This window comes from Heterocephalus glaber, unplaced genomic scaffold, assembly GCF_053883595.1.
Source record: "Heterocephalus glaber isolate CG9 unplaced genomic scaffold, H.glaber_assembly_v1.0 deba00001472, whole genome shotgun sequence".
NCBI lineage: Eukaryota > Metazoa > Chordata > Mammalia > Rodentia > Bathyergidae > Heterocephalus > Heterocephalus glaber.
Genome location: NW_028258315.1, coordinates 13329426 through 13348763, shown reverse-complemented (window position 1 = coordinate 13348763; position 19338 = coordinate 13329426). Strand labels below are relative to the sequence as shown.

Genomic DNA, 19338 nt, shown 5'->3' with positions numbered 1-19338 from the left:
TTAAGATCTGTTAACTGAGCTTTGGAGAGACAAGTCCAAGGTAGTACAACTCCAGATGGCTAAGAACCCAGTTCCTAATTACCATGCTACATGATCTCTCCGGTACTTTTGGTAAAGCATTTGAGAATGCAGTTAATTTTACTGAAAGAGAACCTACAGCTTTTACAGACATTTTATGTGCATTGATCTTTGTAAAGAGCTATTTACCTATGATGCTTTTATGATTATTACAAGCACTTGTACATATTATTCTCAACTTTTGGAGGCTAAGGAACCTATCTGAGAATCTTGAGCAAAACCCCATGAACCCCGGGTTCAAAGTCCCTAGCATTACATATCTTTCTGAGGCAGAAATGCTCCCTTCCCATCACTCCCCAGTGGTCATGCATGTGGGTAAGCTGGCTGTGTGCTGACCAGGTGGTAACGCAGCCCTGGGATGGACCCCTGAGGGCCTTGGGAAGGAGGAATGCTGCCCTTGAGAGGCCAATCCACTATGCATGCCCTCCTTCCCAGAAAGGGGAATCTGGGTTCATCCATCATGTCTCCAATTCATCTCAGATTCTCTTCTCCAGCAGGACAGATCAACATCCTAGCACTCATCCCAAAATCTCACGGAGTAGTTTTAAAATGAAAAAGAAAAACACTTCCTATTCGCATGCATACCTTTAATACCAGGAAAGTGATGACAAAGAGACAAAAAGCACTAAATCAACTCAGTATTCTCTTCACTCTCTAATACTGGTACAGACAAAGGAATCCATGGGGAAGACTCCAAGAATATTCTCTTCGTAGCCTTCTTTGTTTTGAATGATGGAAAACACAAGATATACATCACAGTAATAGCAAGGATTATGACCCAATGGAGTGCTGAATTTGTATAGTGCTTTACGCCTTTTCAAAGCATGTTCTCGTATATCAGTTTAATCAACCCACACAACAGCCTCCTACTTTACAACTGAGAATGAAGAAACCATAGACAGCTTGTCCAAACTCATACAGCTAGGTAATGGGACACCTAGGGTGAGAATCAAATGGCATGGGTGGTCTAGTAATCCCAACAGGGATTACTCAGTAGTGCTCTATCCTTTCTATCCTACTGTCATTCTCTGAATTCTTCTCACTCTCCATATCCTAACTGCTTGTCAGTTAGCAATGCTATCCGACAAGATCTAGATTTCAAAAGAAGAAAAACACAAATCCTTCTTTGATAAGTATACATAGATATAAAAATAAATGTGGCACTCTTCTTTATTGCTTCTTTATGGATGTCTTTCCCAGATGTAAAGGCCTTGTTGGGGACCAGTCCATTGACCTTTCACTTCTATATACACATAATCATCCTTAGTGATAGCAGAACCTTCACACCAGGAAATTATTTGCTAAATATTTCTCACTGTCTCACAGCTTAGCCTGTCAATCTTTCTCAGATATAACACATCTGGGCTGGTGCAACAAAACACGGCAAATTCAAAGAGATGTTTTCCAGATGTGCAAGAAGAAGGCTGACCTCAGGAGTCAGACACAGGGCCAGCTCTGGGAATTCAAATTTCCTCAGACCCTTTTCCAACTGCATCTCACTATAGCTTTTATACGACTGAAAAAGTGTTCAAGAGGTTGACCAGATAGCTGCATAAAATGCCAAGATGGCAGCCATGGAAAAGTAGCAATGGCCCCATGCTATGTGATCATGTGATGGTTTTCAAGACCCTGCAAGCAGACAATGGGGTGGGATCCACTTCAGGTGTTCTCAATCAGGTGAAGGACCTCACAGGCAGGGCGGCATCATCTTCAAGGTGGGGCTCATTCTTCTCTTGTCCAATGTGGTATCTAGGCATGCCACTGAGCCCTTGACTTTAGAAAAACAGCAGAAATCCTGTTCACACCACTTCTGTCTTGTGAAGAGTCACTGGCCCCAAATGTTTATTGGGGGAGGTGACTGGGAGAAAAGCTCGTTCCATTCCAGGTTTAGAAAAATCTGGAAAAATACTCTGCAGCCGTGCAAACTTCTAAAAAAAAGTGAAACCAAAGAGATAAGTCAAGACATGAGATGCAGTAGTGGGCATCCATTCCTTAAGAGCTCATGGGACAGCTCCTTTGGGAAGCCCTAGTTATACAGCTCAGCTCTCTCCTCGCTCGACAAGACACTTGGGCCATTTCCCTGGCATCGTCACACTTCAGCCAGGAGATTCACTGACTAAGGACTACAGCTGTTTCAGACACCTGTTAGAGATCTACACGGAAAGCCGGCGCCTGTGGAAGCAGGTGTTTGCCAACAAGAAGCTAACATTACTCATGTTTTAGAATCTACTCTGCAAAAGGGGACAGATCCATCCCTGGGCATCTGGACTTGCTCCCTCACCCACAGGGAGGACAGGGCCTCTGCTCTGGGCTAGGGGCTGGTCGCATTGTGACTTCACCACTGTTACTACATGGCCTCCTGGTTTTTAGTAGGATCCTTTGACATTTCTCAAACTTTCTTCACTTGTCTGACTTCATTTGCTTTGCAGAAGTGTAGCAAAAAACCAGCTGGAACCATTTTGGGGTGCTTCCTATCGTGATCATTCTGGTGTGGGGGTTTCAGTAAGTCTAAGGGTAAGAGAATTGTCACTTCCCCCATTATTAAATCATTCACACTAATACAAAACATATTGGCATTGGTGGCCCCAGCTGATCTTTTCATAGTAATAGACGTTTTAAACAGATACTTACGCAGGTGAAAATGATGAGTGTTAAGTAGAAAATGACAAGCGAGAAGAGCAGGACAATCTCAGCTCTATATTTCTTGAAAGTGGTTTCTTTGGGTACCTCAAAGCATCCTTTAAAGAAAAGTAATATACGAAGCCATTTTAACAGGATTTTTCTACTGTAACACAAGGCTAAGGATGCTGTGCTCCTACTTCCTCCAGCCCAACTCACTGTCACCCTCTCCTACTGTCAAGTTGTGCATCAAGAAGGACTGTAGTCATCGTCGTGGCTATGGCAGCAGCGAGTGCTCACTATTGCTCTGTGCCCAGCTGTGTACCAAGGGATACGCGCACACCGTGTCCCTAATCTTCAGAACAGCTCTGAGTCCTCACGTGACTGAGAAAGTAGCTAAAGCTCAGAGAGGCCAAGGACTCAGACATGCCACAGGGATGGCCATTCGTTCAGATGTCAGGCCTTCCTGGCTTCTGTGTCCACCTCAGATGGCCACCATTTCTTTATCCCTAAGTTACCTTAACTTCTTCTGGTTAGGGTCATCGCTATGTGTTCTCACCCAGGAGGACTCGTGACTATAAAATGAGATGGGGACCTGCCTTGCTACTGTCTAAGAAAGTCAACCCAGTTTGGAAGAACCTGAGCTTTTCTATGACCCCATGGCACAGGGGGTGAGGACAGCTCCCCCAGGGAATTTAGGGGCTGTGGCTGCAGCACTGGAGGAGGAGGGAGGACCCGCCCAGGAACAACTGCCCAGGGGACACTATGTGCAACATGCAGCAAGTCTGGCTTGAGCTGTGGTGTGGTTGCTAAGGGAATCTGTTTATGGCCCAAGCAGCAGGAGGTGGGCAGATGATCCCAGGGAGCTCCTCCCCTGAGGCCTGCGGATTTGAAACTGGACCCCAAACTACATCCAATAGCCTAGGGATGGCTTCTCACCTGGGTCTGTACCTCAATTAAAGAGGGCAACAACACCTGTTGCCACAAGGGACCCTAACACTGATTGAGCATCCAGTCTACTCCAGGTGCTGCCCCTCAGCATTTTAACTGTCTTGTTTAACCTTAGGGACAAGGCTAGGTTGTAGATGTTATGGTCCCTATCTTAGACATGATGCAACTGAGGCTTGGAGCAGCCCAGTGTTGTGCCCAAGGCCACATGCTAATGAGCAGCAGAGTTAACAGGTGATCCAAACCTAGTGATCCCACTCTGCCTCTGAAGAGGAAAAGGAGAGAAAATCAGCTGTGCTCGGATTATTTCTCTCCACTCTCCACAGGGCTTGTTGCTCCTCTCCCTACAAGGTGGCTCTCATTTCCCTTCCCAGTGAGTGAGATTCACTGAGGGCCTACTGTGTGCTAGGGTAAGCAGAGAACAAAACAGTTCTTACTTTCTTGGGAAAGATGGACAGTAAACCAACCTGTGTATAGTATGTCAGGTGTAAAAGTGCCATGAGGGCAAAAACAAAGGGTAAAGAGCTGGAGAGGGCAGAGAATAGTAGGGGTGTGTGTGTGTGTGTGTTACACGGTGATTGAGTCCTTGTGAGTTTTGGAATATTATCTTATCTCTGACTGCTCTCAGATAACTGATATCAGGAGAAAGTAGCTATTGTGCAATAATATAGGGGCTCTAGAACATTTCCAGTTTGTCATTTCTGGTCTTAGCCCTTAACAAGTATTGGGCAAAAGTCACCACATAGTTTAGACCACCTGAAGAGAAAGTTATGACATTCTTGCAGCAGAATTCAGCTGCCAGCACAGATGTGATCCAAAGCTGCAGCGTTAGGCTCCAAAAGAAAAGATCAGTCTCAGGACCTACAGCAAGTGCACATGCATTTTGCAAGAAGAAAATAAGTACAGCAGGTCAGCTCACCTGTCACTTTCAAAGTCACCACGCCACTGAGGTTTCTGTGCCCTCCCAGCTCCTGCAGAGTGCACCTGTATGTCCCCGAGCTGCAGCTGGTAGTGTTCTGGATCTTCAGAGCATATGGCTTTCCTTCAGGGACCTCAGAAGACTTGTTCTGCCTCCTCTGATGATAGCTCTGTCCACTGAGGTGCAGAGCTTCCTGGGGCGAGTCCAGGCTCTCCTCACCACCCTCAGTGAGCTGTGGAGAAGCAACCAGTGCATTGTGTTGACACTAAGGTTTTGCATCTTGTTTTTTTGTTTTTTGTTTTTTTAAAAAAAAAAAAAAAAAAAAAACCATCCAGGGCCAGGGATTTAGCTCAGTGGTGCCGCCACCTGCCTCCAAAGTGCAAGGTCCTGAGTTCAATCCCCAGTATAAAAAAAAAAAATCCAAAATTCATGTTTCTAAAACAAGAAATGGTGCTTTTTTTGTATGTGTGAACTCTAAGGGAGAAGGAGAGAATCTATAAAAATGCTTTTAAGTCTATATTTTCTTTGGAATAAGATCAGGACTGCTTTTTATCACTCTAGCGCCATTATCCTAACTTCCATCCCATAGAAGGGAGACAGTGTCACTGCTGACGACACTCACATGTTGAATGCGAATCACTTTGGATTTGCATGTGTTGTTGCTGGCTCTATATTAAGTGTTCTCATTTTCTTCATATACCAACTCATATGCATTGATGGGTTCTTACTTTTGAACCTCAGCCTTTTATTTGGAAAAGCTCCTAAATCTGTTAAGATCATCGCCAGATAACTCAAATGCAGACAGAGATGCAGCTGAGCAAAGCCTTCTGTGAACAGTCACCTTGTTCCTCAAAGGCCATGCATCTGTGTGGTCGTGCCCCGTGTCATGGCAAGTGCCACACCTTTTCTGTCTGCTAAGGCAAGAAGAGAGCTGAGGAGGGTGCCGTGTGGAGGCGTCACTGCTCAGATCATCAGGTGGTCACAGCCAACAACACGTCGGAGAGCAGTCACAGTCACATCTCTTACCCAGGTAGACAAACTATCTTTGGGACTCAACTGGTGGAATGTTTTCACCATCGCCTACTTAAAAGACGTGGCACATGCCATATTCACCATAAATTCTGTGTTTGGTGGCACCTGGCAGTGGCCAATCTCCTGTTTGGGAAGCACTCTGCAGCTCTTCTCTCACTTTTAGAAAGGACTCCGGGAGGGGGAAACAGACAACCAAGGGATTCAGGGAACACCCTCGCAAAGAAAATGCATACACCCATGTGTGTGAGCAACACATGCACACACACGCCACACACACAAGAGTCATTTCTTTTTCACATATTAGGTTAGGGGCTACACCACAGGGTCACACAAAGCTCGGGGCCCACAGCCTTCCCTGTGCTCTCAGGCTGGTAGAGTGGGCTACAGAGACATCTGGTGGCAGATTTATCACTCACTCTTTGCAGTGACTGAGAAGAAAGGCTCTTCCCAGGCCGAGTCTATATACATAAATCCCATTTCTTCAGGTTCCTTCTTGTGCTTAAAAGCTTTTTCCTAAAGAGTCAAGAATCTACAGAAGGAAGCTAAAAAACTGGGGCCTCTAGTATTCAAGATAAAGCAGAAAGGAAGAGGTGGCTGAGGAAGCTTGGAGGAAACAAAAGGCATCTAAATGATTCCAGAACACACTGAACTTGGCACAATTTTTCCCTTTCCAAGCCTAAGGAAAACACAGACTGTCGGCTCTGCATTGTTCTCACCCTCAGTGCCCAGCAGAGCCACTTCCTCCTACCAGCCAGAGCTTGGGATGACCACACAGAGTGCCAGTCTGGTAGAGATGCTCCTAAGGTCAGTCTGAGCTGATTAAACTACCCCAGTCTCTGCACTCCCCACGCTTCTCCTTTCTACGTTTATCTCTAAATGCAAATGTGGCTGCAAGGACCATTTGGAGATGATCTATCTACCTCTGGTTTTCTCCCAGGGAGCTTCTCCCACACAGCCACCTGGAAAGTCAGGATCAAAACTTGCAAAGACCCCTGGGGGCACTTGTTTACATCAAGATGGCCCCATTACCCAGCTAGCTCAAGCAAGGAGGTGCAGGTGATCAGAACCAGCAAGCAACAGCTTTCTACCTATTTGCAGAGGGAAATTCATCTCAATGACCAGCAGATATAACAACAAACAGGTGTGTTTGGTGGTCAGATTTCCATGGGCCTTTGACAAAAATTCCTGCCTCTGGTTATTTTTAAATGGCAACACAAAGGCAAGGTGAGATATTAAGGGTAGAAAGAAGAACTGAAGTGAACTGTAAAAGAAAATGGCGAAGCAACCTCCTGTAGAATTCTGATTTGCTGAGTCAGTGCAGCTGTTGCTGGGATCAGAGCAAAACACCTCAGATCTTCTAAGACCATCTTCCAAAGACCCTCTCTCCTGAGAGAAGCACAGAACTGGTGAACTAGCTTGAGAACTCCAGCCACCCTAATGAACAGCACTCTTGGCCTTACAACTTGACCATAGTAGCACCCTCTCTTATCTAAGGGAGGTACATTCCGAGACCCCCAGTAGCTGCCTGGAGCCTTGGATAATCCTAAGCCCTATATATAATTTTCCTATATATATACACAAATAGTGATTAAGTATAATTTACAAATTAGGTCCTCATTTTTTTATGTCTTCCTCCCACAAATGTAGGCCTTTTCCATCTTGTACGAGGTATAAAGTAAAAGTTGTACAAGATGTATTTTTCGCTTTCACAAGTTCAGGGATGGGAGATTAGTTCTAATCATAGATTTTAGCTATTTCAGCATCAGATTTTGTTTCTTTCCTTATTAAGTGGAGAACTTTTATCTTCTCACTCATGGCTTCTCTTTGGGCTGTGTGAATTGCCAGCATCCCTATTCTCCCACTTTGGGGTCCTTTTATGAAGTAAAATATGGGTTACATGAACACAAGCCCTGTGGATCTGATAATGAAAACAGTCACTACGTGATTAACATGTGGGTAGCACATACAACATGGATGTGCAGAACGAAGGGATGGTTCATGTCTAATCGTGGACAAAATGTGAGATTTTGTCTTGCCATTCAGAACAGGAAGTAATTTAAAACTCATGAATTGCTTATTTATGGAATTTTCCATTGAATATTTTCAGATCATGGTTAATCACAGATAACTGAAACGAAAGAGACCAAAATCACGGATAAAATGGAACTACTACATAGGAAAAAAATATCTTCTTAGGGTCATACACTGCACCTGGGACTACTTCATAGCCCTCCCTCCAGTTTCAAGTTTTAGGTATCTACAATGTTCATTTCACTTCCATTTTGGCATTTTAAGGTACACTTTCCTGTGTCATGCTACCTGAGGAATATGGATGTTCCCTAGCTATAAAAGTAGTAGCAGTTTTTATGTTACTGTTTTGCGCTCAAAATGGGGTCAAGGTACTAACAGGGTCAATGAACTTTTTAGGCAAAAGTTCAAATCATGCTCGATACGTATGTGCCAAGGACACATTGTCCTGCCTCGTCAGATGAGTTAGGTAGGGTAGATTTAGCACCAAGGACTGAAGGAGAAATTTCAGTGGAAGAACAGAGAAACAGCTAATGGGCCATCCTCAACTTTGCTTTGTTTCATGAGTTCTTATAAACACTGGAGCTGGCTCAAAATCAACCACTGGCAAGAAAGGCTCTTTAAACATTCCAAATCTAAAAGGGTTTCATCGCTTCTCTGCAAAAGCATTTAGGAAATAGTAATTTATAACAAAAGGAACCCTCAAAATCATTCACAGCCAAGCTTAATTGAAGAAACTCTTTAATACACACTTCACAATGCTAATACTGTCGCACAGCGCTCGAATGCGCAACACAATTTGGGCAAATTAATTCCTCAAAACACTCATCCCAATACCATTTTAAAAATCCACACTCTGCGCATTAACTTTCATGAGCTGACAACTTTGTTTTTTGAAGGAATTAGAAAAGAGCAAAATATGAGATTATCTCGTTTTCATAAAGCTTCCAGAGTTTGACTTGTATCGAGGCCTCCAATTTAACTAAATAGCTGAAATACCCTACCTTTTCTCTGAATTAGAGATTTGACCTGAAGGAAACCACAAGCCCTAAATTAAAATAGACTGTCTTTAATTTGCTGAATATTACATCAAGTAAACAAAAGGACTGTACTAATTTTAAGGGCATGTGGGTTAAGCAGATTTTGTGGTTGTTGTCAATAATGCACAAATTTGAACTAGAAAATAAAATTAAATAAATAAATAAATATACAGCTGAAATTGAACCAACATTTCAATCAGAAACTCTAGGGGCCAGGGATTTAGCTCAGTGGTGCTGCCTCCTGCCTGGCAAGCACAAGGTCCTGAGTTTGATCCCCAGTCCAAAAAAAGAAAAAGAGAAAGAAGAAAAAAACCCAAAAAACTCTAATGTGGCAAGTGCTTTTTAAAAGTTTACATAATTTTATTCAAATATGTGCCAGTCTCCTAAATTACCGTATTTAAATATAAGAGGACAACCATTCCATTCCCACAGCAAAGAAAGGGTTTTGATCACAAACTTGAAATTCAACTTTATCATACATTTGATCTGTTAAAAAAATGTGATAGAATCTTAACTAAAAGAAAAAGAGATTTCTTCTGAAGGGGAAAAATGTGTGCACATACATATGCATACAAATATTTCATCTAAAATTTTGATAAAACAGATGTAAAGGGAGAGACTCTGTGTATTCTGAGGTGGCATTAAATTAATCTGATCTATTCCAATCACATTGGGACAGATTTTTTTTTATTGCAACTCTTGTGCACTAACATTCATGTACCTTGGTTTCTAACTCAATTAAAGTGCCAATATAATCCCCATTCATCATAAAAACAGCTCTTTATAACGTGCAAAATACTTTGGCTGGGAGGTTGATGTCATAATTAGGGTAGGATGTATGAACATTAACATCGTTTTTTTCTCAGTGTAGTTTTATTAGAAAAATGATTTTCCACTTTGAAATTTACTGGGTCTAACAGACAGAGCTGGATTTATGGCTGTTAACAAGAATTACGAGTAGAGCAGAGGCAGCATAATTAAGAGGCCAGGCTTTGGAGTTGTCCAGAGCTGGAACCAAACCCTAGCCCTACCATGGCTCCTTCTGCTCATGGCCAACTGGCTGCACAGCCCCCAGACTGGCTCGCTCTGCTGGGGCCTGGGGGCTTGTGTCTCACGGAGTTGACGTGAAGACATTTTCAATGATGTATGCAGACCCTAACCATAATACCAATCCCATAGAAAGCCTATAAATGTTACTATGCTTTTTTTTAACAGCCAAGGTTCTGTTCAGTATGTTAAACAGTTCCTTGCCCATAGGAAGTATTCAAAAGTATGAATCTACTAGTGAATGAGTGGATTTTAGAAATAATGGAAAAATTACAAGAGCACTGGCTTTGGGATAAAAAGGCTAAGTCAAGTCCCAGATTCTTCATTAGTTAGCTAGCTCATCTTCAGGAAATCACTGCCCCTCTGAGTTTTAGTCCCTTGTCTGGAGGGCGATTGTTGTAAGAATCAAATGAGGACACACATGAAAGTGCCATATAGTTGGTAGAGCTCTGAGTTCACATTCTTTACAGAGCTCCGCAAGTAGCCTTAGAGGAGGCACATTTGACTCTGGCCTGACATCCCACGATCACAGAGACTAGTTCTGATGGGCACATGACCCATTGTAACCCACTTGAGAATAATCAGACATTAGTGGACATGTTAGAGACATGTGGCTTTTCCTTTGCATTTGAATTTCGGAAAGATACACAAATCTGTGTATCTCACTGGCATGTGGAAACTGGCAAGGAAACCAACATAAAGGAAGAAATTGCTGAAAGATGGAAAATCACCAATCCCTGGGGATATTTACCAACCTCTAAGTCTAGTAGCATTTGCCTGTTAAAAGCACAACCAACTGAAGGACTTAACACAACAGAAATGGATTCTCTCACAGTTCAGAAGGCCAGAAGCCCAAAATCAAGGTCTCTACAGGGCCTCTCTTTCCCTCTCTTTCTCTCTCTCTCCCTCTCTCTCCCTCCTTATCTCTCTCTCTCTCTCTCTCTCTCTCTCTCTCTCTCTCTCTGTGAAGGCATAAGGGCAAAGCTTTTCGGGGCCTTTCTTTCACTTCTGGTGTTGCTGGTGATCCTTGGCTTCCTTGGCTTACAGACACATCACTCCAATCTGTTTCAATCTTGCTATTCTCCCTGTTTGTGTTTATATCCATTTTCTTTTTTATAAGGACACTAGGCATAGTGATTAGGGCTCACCCCAGTCAGATATAACCTCATCTTTTTTTTTTTTTAACCTCATCTTAATTGGATTATATCTGCAAAGATATAATTGGATTATATCTTCGAACAATTTGGTTCACAAACAGAAGCGTTTGGCAAAATTTTGTTTTTGTTTGTGAACTCTGCATCAGGTGACAAATATGATCATGGCCATCTTTCCTGCACGAACACAAACAAACTTGACTATTTGCCCCAGAATTGTGGAAAGAATTAAATTCATGAACCAAAGTACCACTATACCAGGGGTTAGGACTTCAAAATATATGGGGGGGGTGGCACAATTCAACCACAACACAGGCCATAACTGAAACATAGACTACATTTTGATTTTTCAACATTTTTCCATTGTAACTATATATCAGCCAATATATTTCCTTTAAGAATGATTTGATTAGACTTGGCATCCTTCACAATTCCAAGAGTCCTAACTGATAGGGCTTGTACCACCACATAAATACATACATGTGGCACACAGTGAACTATCTCCATGTGGCCCTAGCCTCAGGCCAGTACTACTTCGAGTCCTGTGCACACAAACCTCCCACCCTCAGGAAGTGAGGCCCCACTCACAAAGTCTGGTCCAAGGTTATAATAATTGTTTATGGCAACTAGCATCCTTCTTTCCCTAAAGGTCTTCCTCATCTGCATCCATATTTCTGACAGTCACCAGCTCTTCTCGGACACAGCCTCCCCTCTCTGAAGATCATGCACTAGACTCGGTGCTCCACAAAAATATCAAGCAACATTAACAACCCTTGGGCTCCCAAGTCTGTACCAGTTCCTTGTGGCACACACAAATACACCCAAATACACCTCCACACAAAACAAAACAAGAAAGGAAGCATGTGTTTGGGGAGTGTTCAGGAACCTCTGAGAAATATTTTGATCCAGCTCTCACTGGAGGGAAGAAGGCAGCCAAGAGTCAAATAGGGCTGTCGTTATAAAATTTTGGATAAATACAGAAGTAGCCAGGAAGGGATTATGGAAGCAGTTTTAGATGGAAGAACCCTTTTTTAGGTACTGCATCTGTTTTTAGTCCTGCCCTACATAAAGCCTTCCTCTGCGTCACTGAAACCTGCTGCAAACTTCCCCTTTTTCATGCAGAATATAACTGAGACAATCCAGTCCTCATGTGATGCAGGTTTCCCCTTATATTCATGGAAAACACATGGGGTTTTTTGTTTGTTTGTTTTTGTATTTAACTCTCAGGTGCCATCCTACCCTCTTTCAAGCTGAAAGTTTTTATCTATTTTACTCTCTGTTCTATCATTAATTCAAAACCATGTCATCCACTGTTCTCATCTGGCAGAGTCTTCTTCCACCACCTCCGAGGAAGCAGCATCCTGCCTGGTACATACCTCTGTAGCACCACAAAGGATTTATTAGTCCAATAAATCCAAGAAAGCAAGAAAATCCCAAAGATGTGTCCAAGCCTTCACTGCGTTAACCTGATGAGAACTGCGCTTCAATAAAAGAATGGGACCTCTTCCGAGACTCGTCTTCTAGACTGAATTATATTCTGTCTGTCATCATAAGAACTACGCTTTTCTATAGCTATATTTCACATTACATCATCCTCCTTGTTAATATCCTTCAGCGAATGCCTCCTTACTGCCAAAAGGATAAAGTTCAAATCATAACTGGTTAACATTCAAGATCCTTCACAACCTGGCCCCGCCTACTTGCTGACATTATCTTCCAGTCTTCTGCTGTATCATTCTCCTTTCTAGATCACTAGTTATTCCACCAACTCCTTCCCTCACAAAGGCTTTTTGGATTCCCAGTTCCATGCCTTTCCTCAAGATGATCCTCTAGCAAAACTTTTATGTCGAATTTTGGTTGCCAATGTCAGGCCCAGGACTTGGCACACACTTGGGACTTACAAAGATTTACTAAATTATGAAGGTGTAAAGATGAGAGACATCTGAAAACCAACTTCACCTCTTTCACAATTTGGTCTAAGGTGGAGCCCATGAGAGCAATTCCGTAGGACTAAGGAATATGGCTGCCAATGGGGGCAACATGATTTTTCTTTTATTCTAATACATTGTTCTCATGTTTGGGTGTTTCAATCTTTCTATATTTAATGTAAAAATATTTCCTTTTCCTCCTAAAAACCTACTCTTAAAAAACATTGTCAATACATGACATTCTAGAATCAAGGAAGCACACTGTTGACACACATTGGCTTCTGCACAGGTCCTTTGGAGTCCGTGGCTGAATAGTTGACACCTCCTTGCCCATTCACAACTCCAGCCCCTCTGAAGGCACTCTGCTCTCTCTGGTCCCCAGAGTCTTGTAGCTCACTATCACGTAAGAGCAGAGACAGAAAATAGAACTCCATTCAATAGAAGTTAATCAACATACAGAGACGACAGCTTCCTGGTGAGTCAAGGACAAGCAAGATCTTCACAGTGATGTCACCAGTAGCCTCGTGCAAGCCACTGACCGACTCTCCACTTCGCTTAGCATTCAGGTCAGAATGAGAACACGCCACAAGACGGGCTTTGATCTGCCACAGCTGGGGTTCTTCTAAATATTATAAAGTTCAAGTCTGATCTGTTAGCTGAAATCACTGTCTTACTTCCCCTTTCTCCCTTCCTTTGGAAATCTTCTAAACGGGGCCCCTGTCTTGTGATGCTTGGCTGTCTTCACCCCCACCGCATCACCCAGAGATGACACGAGATATCCTCTTTCGTTTTGCATCACCATCGGTTGTCAGGGCTCCTATAAGATGGCACTGCAGCTCCTGGATAAATGGCCACTTCTGATTATTAGTGGAGGATGTCAACGAGGCTCAAAGCATTTCATCCAGAATCTTGCTCTTTCTCTAAATCAGGGCAGCTTCATTAAAGAGAAAATGGACACAACGACACTCAGCACAGTCACAGCCCTCTCGTGTGTGGCCTTACTCCTGGTGGACATCATATTGTGTCATGCCCTCCTCTATCAGATCTTAAACAAAGGTCACAGCCAAAGGAGGAAGAGTGATGGTTCAAAGTCTATTTGCCTATGTTCTCAAAATTCCTCCCTGGAGAGCCCAATCTATTATAATATCAGAAGTTAAATTGAACTATTATCCCAATGGGTGTTATTTATTAATTTTTCTATTCTTTCTCAATCACCCATTCTTCTTCAAAAGGTACAAGAGGGGAAGGGATGAGAAGAGGACCTTTTGGGAATCCCACTCAGGCTGACGCTGTCTGCTGTGGGCTTGGCCATAGAGCTCTTGTGCATGTCTATATTGAACCCCCTCTGGCCCCTCTCTGCATCTTTGAAACAGAAAGAATAAAAAGACACTGTTCTTTCCCAACACTAATTGGACACTGTCTGCTCAGAGATTTTGGTAAAAGATAAATGATTAAAAAATCATGTATTCTCCACGGGTCCTTTGTGAATCACAAGTCATCAGTGCCAAGTGGACATGGCAGGAAGCTCTGCAATGCCAGAAGACAGAGGGTAAGTGGAGTCTGACACTGTGGGCCTTCGGCACTATCCCTGTGCTACATAGAAAGCCCGAAAGAATGGGATTCAAAGGGGCAGACTGGGAAAAGCCCGCCAAGGGACCCTGCTCTACTCGCCGGCACACAGCCCACCCCTGTGCAGCGGGACAGGCTCCACCAAGCCAGAGGAACAGGAGATGGGCACAGCTGGCCCAGTGCTGGGCGCAATTCCCCGCTTCATGGCTACCTCTCCACTTCCCTGAAATACGTGACAAGAGCGCAGTCGGAAAAGGATACAATGCTTAACCTTCCGTAAGATGAAGTATTTCAGCATTTCATCATTGGCCTTGTTTCCAGAATACTCTATCTTTTTTTTGTTACACAAGCACAATCAGTGTAAAAGTATAGTCATTGGGCTGGAAAATAGCAAATATCTACAGAATATGCTTAGACCTGTTCAAAAATACTTAAAGCAACAGCACATATCGCTTTCAAGGTACCTGATTAGTTTACTAGCACAGCACTGCTCAACCACAGTTTACTTATTCTTTAATGTGGCACTGGGGATCAAATCCAGAGCCTTACACATGGTAGCTTCGTGCTCTCCCCAACCTCAAAGCTGGTTTCTTTAAAAATAACCACAATATGATTTTTCAATGATCCTGTCCCATGGACCAACAGAAAAATAAGGGAATGCCTAAAGGATTGCCTTTTTGTTCCAACAGTTTGGAGAGCCCTTTGGGATAAATCTTGCAAGAACTGCATCCAACAGACAAGCCCATACATTACAGAGTTACATCATCAGCTGGCATCCAAGGAGAAGCCAAAGGTTAATTGCTACGGTTTACTGAACCATTCCAAATGACCCTGTGCAAGAAGATTTAACTTGACAACTGTTTGAACTTTACAGTCTGAAATTTCATCCACTTGTTTCATGAGTACTTTTTAATTACTCCCTGGGGATATTAATAATGTTTTCTTTTTTAAAAAATTACTCTCTGGAAGGGGCAGTGGTCTCATGTTTTCCTCCTTCCTTGAGATAACTACAACCATGCCTGCCTAGCCCCTGAATGCTTCTACTTTCAGTACCTTAAGTAATTAAAATAGAAAACAGAGATATCAAGATAGATTTTTAACAACTCAGGACCCTTGGTCAGACCACCTAGTCCAAAGCCTCTTCCAGCTACTCAGACAGCTGGGTAACAGTGAGTGCGTTATTTCCCTCCCCTAGCTATTTCCTCACTTATAAAGCATGATTGGTGGCTGTAAAGTAGTAATGGTACCAATCTCTTGAGTCCAAATTGGAAAGATGGAAATGGATAATATATGTAAATATTTACCTTGGAGCCTGGCATACGATGAACACTCAAATAATGTTTTTATTTTTTCCTTTTTGGTATTCCTGGGGATTGAACTCAGGGCCTTTACCTTGAGCTACAGCCAAAGCACTGCACTCCCCTCGCCCTTTTATTTTCATTTTAAGACAGTCTCACTAAGTTGCTAAGCTGCCCCAGCTGGACTTGAACTTTCACTCCTCCTGCCTCAGCCTCCCTGAGTACTGGGATTACAAGCATATGCCACCAAGCCTGGCTATCATATTTTTAAAGTGTTACTGGTTTGACTCCATGAACACTTTTGGAGTTGTGTTCCTTGATCTCCCGCAGGGAACAAGGCAGAAATCAAGCAGCAATGCGAACTCCTACTTGCCTATACCCTACCAAAGGCCAGGCAGCTGCAGCCTGGACCAAGCTTCTCTGCAATCAAGAGAGCAAACACGTGTGCCTGCAGAATACACAAGCGCATTGGTGCAGTCACTGCCCCGGGGGAACTGAGCTTCCAGTTAAACTGCCAGGCACCTGTGCAGGTTTATGGTGGGCAGAGAAAAGCTCTGCATCTTGTGGAAAGCTACAAACGTACAGGGATTTCTGGGAGAGTTAAGATAGCAAATCAGAGAGAGCCACTGAGTGATGCTGGGATGTTACATTCATGTGGCTTAAAATGGAGATGCTGGGTGACGACAATCACTCCTAAAGAAGGGGAGCAAAATACCAGTATGTCAAAGCACAGAGGCTGAGCTTTACAATACCACAAGAATTGCAATCTTAGACTCTAAGAATAATCTAGTCAAAAGGAAACCTTTAAAGCGCCTCCTACAGCAATGTGCTCACAGTAGGGACTGGACACGTTCCTAGCACACATGCTCCATCTCCTGCGTCTTCGTGGCTGGATCGCCTAGCCTGCCACAGGATGGAGACACAGCAGATGTAGGGAGGAGGCCGAGGGTGTCCCAGAAAGGGGGTGACACCTGGACACCACCGCCTAAGTCACTTCTTCCTGAGCCCTTCCTCTCCAGCTGCCCCTCCCCCGCCAGTGTTTTGCGGGCATCACTGTCACAAGACACAAGATCAGGAGCCTGGGGACACTCCTGCTGTCCAATGCCCATATCCGGCCCGTTGTGGCCTTCTGTGTGGCCTGAAACCACAGGTGGCCCCTAGAATTAACCATGCGAGGTTCTTTCTCGGCCCTTCCCAACCGTCTTCGTGGGATCAGGCATCGCGAGCCATCTTTAGGGACAGGCAGGGGACAAGGTCCTTGGGAAACAAATCCTAGGCTGCCGGGTACCTGGATGCGACCCGGGGTTGGCGAGGGCAGGAGGGCGGGTCAGGTGCCTGGAGCGATGCCCCCGCCCCCGCTCGCGGCTCGGCTAGGTCCCGCTCAGCTCGGTCCCGCGGCCCGCCTCGCCGGTTTACCTTGGCCCAGGACACCTCGTAGGGGACCCGCGGGTCCCAAGGCGCGGGGCAGGGCAGGTCCACCGTCCCGGAGCAGGCCACCTTCACCTCTCGCGTGGCGGGCGCCAGGCTGCAGGCTGCAAGAGAGGGGAGAGCGTGGTGAGCGGGCGACAGACGAGGCGTGGCGGGGAGGACGGTGACAGGCGCCCCGGGCCCTACCGCAGCTCAGGAGCAGGAGCTGGAGGCCGCGCGACATGGCTGGAGGTGCTGCTGCCTCGCTCGCGCCCGCGCTCTTGTACCCGCGCGCGGGGACTTCCTTGCGCCACCGGGGGATCCCCGCCCGCCGCCCGGCCGCCCCCGCCTGCGTCCCCGCCTGCGTCCCCGCCCGGCCGGGCGCCCGAGTCAGCGTCGCTGCTGCGGCTGGGCGGTGGCCACAGCCATCCCCGCGGAACGCCCCGCGCCCCGCGCGTGGGGCTCTGCACACCGCGCCCCCACGGGTGATCCCGGCCCCGGGACCCTCAAAACGCAGCTGGGAACCAGGCCATCCCGCTGCCCGTGCCCATTTTATGGAAGGGAAACCAAGATCAGAGAGGGTGGGCAGCTTCCCCCCTGAAGCCCAGCCTGTCCGTGCTGACGTCACTAGCGAACCCAAATCCACACTTTTCACCAGATTCTGGGATAGGCAGAGTCAACAGACTTCCATAGGAATGGGATGAGTATGCAGTCTCCTTGTTTTCCCTGGGGCTCTCTTCCGGCCAGTTTAAATTATTTCTGCAAATGGGAACCTCTCCTGCTAAAAAATAATATGCACACACACAAAATTTTTGGAAAAGGCAAAGAATTCTAGGAAGCGGTGAATCACATAATCCTTCCAATAGTAGCTTCCATTAACATTTTGGTAGACTGACTTCAGTGCATAGACAATATTTTAATAATTTAATTTTCATATTATTCTGCACCTTGTTTTATTTTAGCTTAATATTTTGCAAGCAGTTCCACAACATTGAAATTTTCAACAGTATCTTTTTGACATCCATGTAATGTTCCATGTTCAGTTGTACCACTAGAACCAATTAGTGTTTGACATTTAGGTTATTATTATTATTGTTACTAATACTTTCAGCAAAGCTGTGATTGCTATGTGGCACTTTAGTGTAGACAAGCCTTTGCTTTAAGATTATTTTCTTAGGCTTAATGTCCAGAGGTAATTATGCTAGATCTAGGGGGAGGGGTTCCAGTTTGTTAAATATTCCCTCTATGAACTCCAGGGAAATGGCCTCAATGTATATCCCCACCTGCAATGTAGGAGAGTGCTAGTCTCCTGTTACCATAACAACAAAACTGCTATTTAACTTAGTCCATTCAAGAGGTTAAAAAGGGTGGGGACATGGGAGGTTTTACTTTGTCCTTGCCCATACTGTCCTAGCCACTCTTTAGTTGCTGAGACACAATACCCAGCACCCACAAATTAAAGGAGGAAAGGGTTTTTTTGGCTCACAGTTTGTAGAGATTTCAGGCTATAGTCAGCTGGCTCCAAGGCAGGGGGGCCTGGCAGAGGGCCATGGTGGAGCAGAAACAGTCTATGGCAGGGCAGGAGGAAGCAAAGAGATCAAGGGAGGAAGATGGGAGATAGACCCTTCTAGGTCACACCCCCAGTGACCCCCCTCCTCCATCCAGGCTTTGCCTCCCAACATCACATTTACCTGTAAATTCATCAGTAGACTAATCCAGGGATGAGTATCATGCCCTCAGGCTCCAGTCACCTCCCAAAAGCCACACCTATTAGGGCATGAGGCTTTGTGGGGCCATCTAATATAAACCATAATATGCACAGTCACTCCAGTTATATGTGAATGCCTTTCCCCCATAACCCTCACCCAATTAAACTTTTAATTAGGAAGATCTTAGGCACACAAAAATAAGCTTAGAAAATATCAGAATGGAACAAATCAGTATACAATGTATTCCTGAGAAAGAAAATCTTACTAAAATGTTTGAGGTTCTCAAGATTCCCAGGCTGGATCCCACAATTGGGCATTTATGCTTCCTCCCAGTTTCCTCCACTGTATACTAGTGCTGGAAAGCCCAAGCTGGGCTAGCCCTGCTCAGCATCGCTACCATATCCTGTATTCCATATTGATATCCAGTCCATGGACCTATTTGTACCCTCTCAAGAGATCTTAGCCTGGTCAGGTTGAGTTTTATTCATTTTTGCTGATCTCATGAGTATAAGATATTAAGTGCTTTCTGCTTAATTTATCTTACACGGGTTATGGATTTTCT

The 19338-nt window shown here is 44.6% G+C and overlaps 1 protein-coding gene across 1 annotated transcript; it reads right to left on the bottom strand.

Moving 5' to 3' along the window:
- Positions 1-648: 648 nt before the first annotated feature.
- Cd83 (CD83 molecule) lies at positions 649-17674 on the bottom strand. Its single transcript, XM_004847659.3, has 5 exons — positions 17275-17674; positions 17077-17192; positions 4565-4796; positions 2710-2816; positions 649-2006 (listed from the first exon to the last, which is right to left on the bottom strand). Exons 1-5 carry the CDS (start codon positions 17309-17311, stop codon positions 1878-1880), a joined length of 621 nt encoding a protein of 206 aa, XP_004847716.1. The 5' UTR covers positions 17312-17674; the 3' UTR covers positions 649-1877.
- Positions 17675-19338: the final 1664 nt, after the last annotated feature.

Excerpts from the sequence above, each read along its gene's own strand:
- Cd83 (XM_004847659.3), bottom strand. The coding sequence starts at position 17,311 with ATGTCGCGCGGCCTCCAGCTCCTGCTCCTGAGCTGCG. Across the intron at positions 4,797-17,076 it reads ACGAGGTGTCCTGGGCCAAG|CTCACTGAGGGTGGTGAGGA; the intron begins GTAAACCGGCGA and ends GCTTCTCCACAG. Across the intron at positions 2,817-4,564 it reads GGTGACTTTGAAAGTGACAG|GATGCTTTGAGGTACCCAAA; the intron begins GTGAGCTGACCT and ends TTTTCTTTAAAG.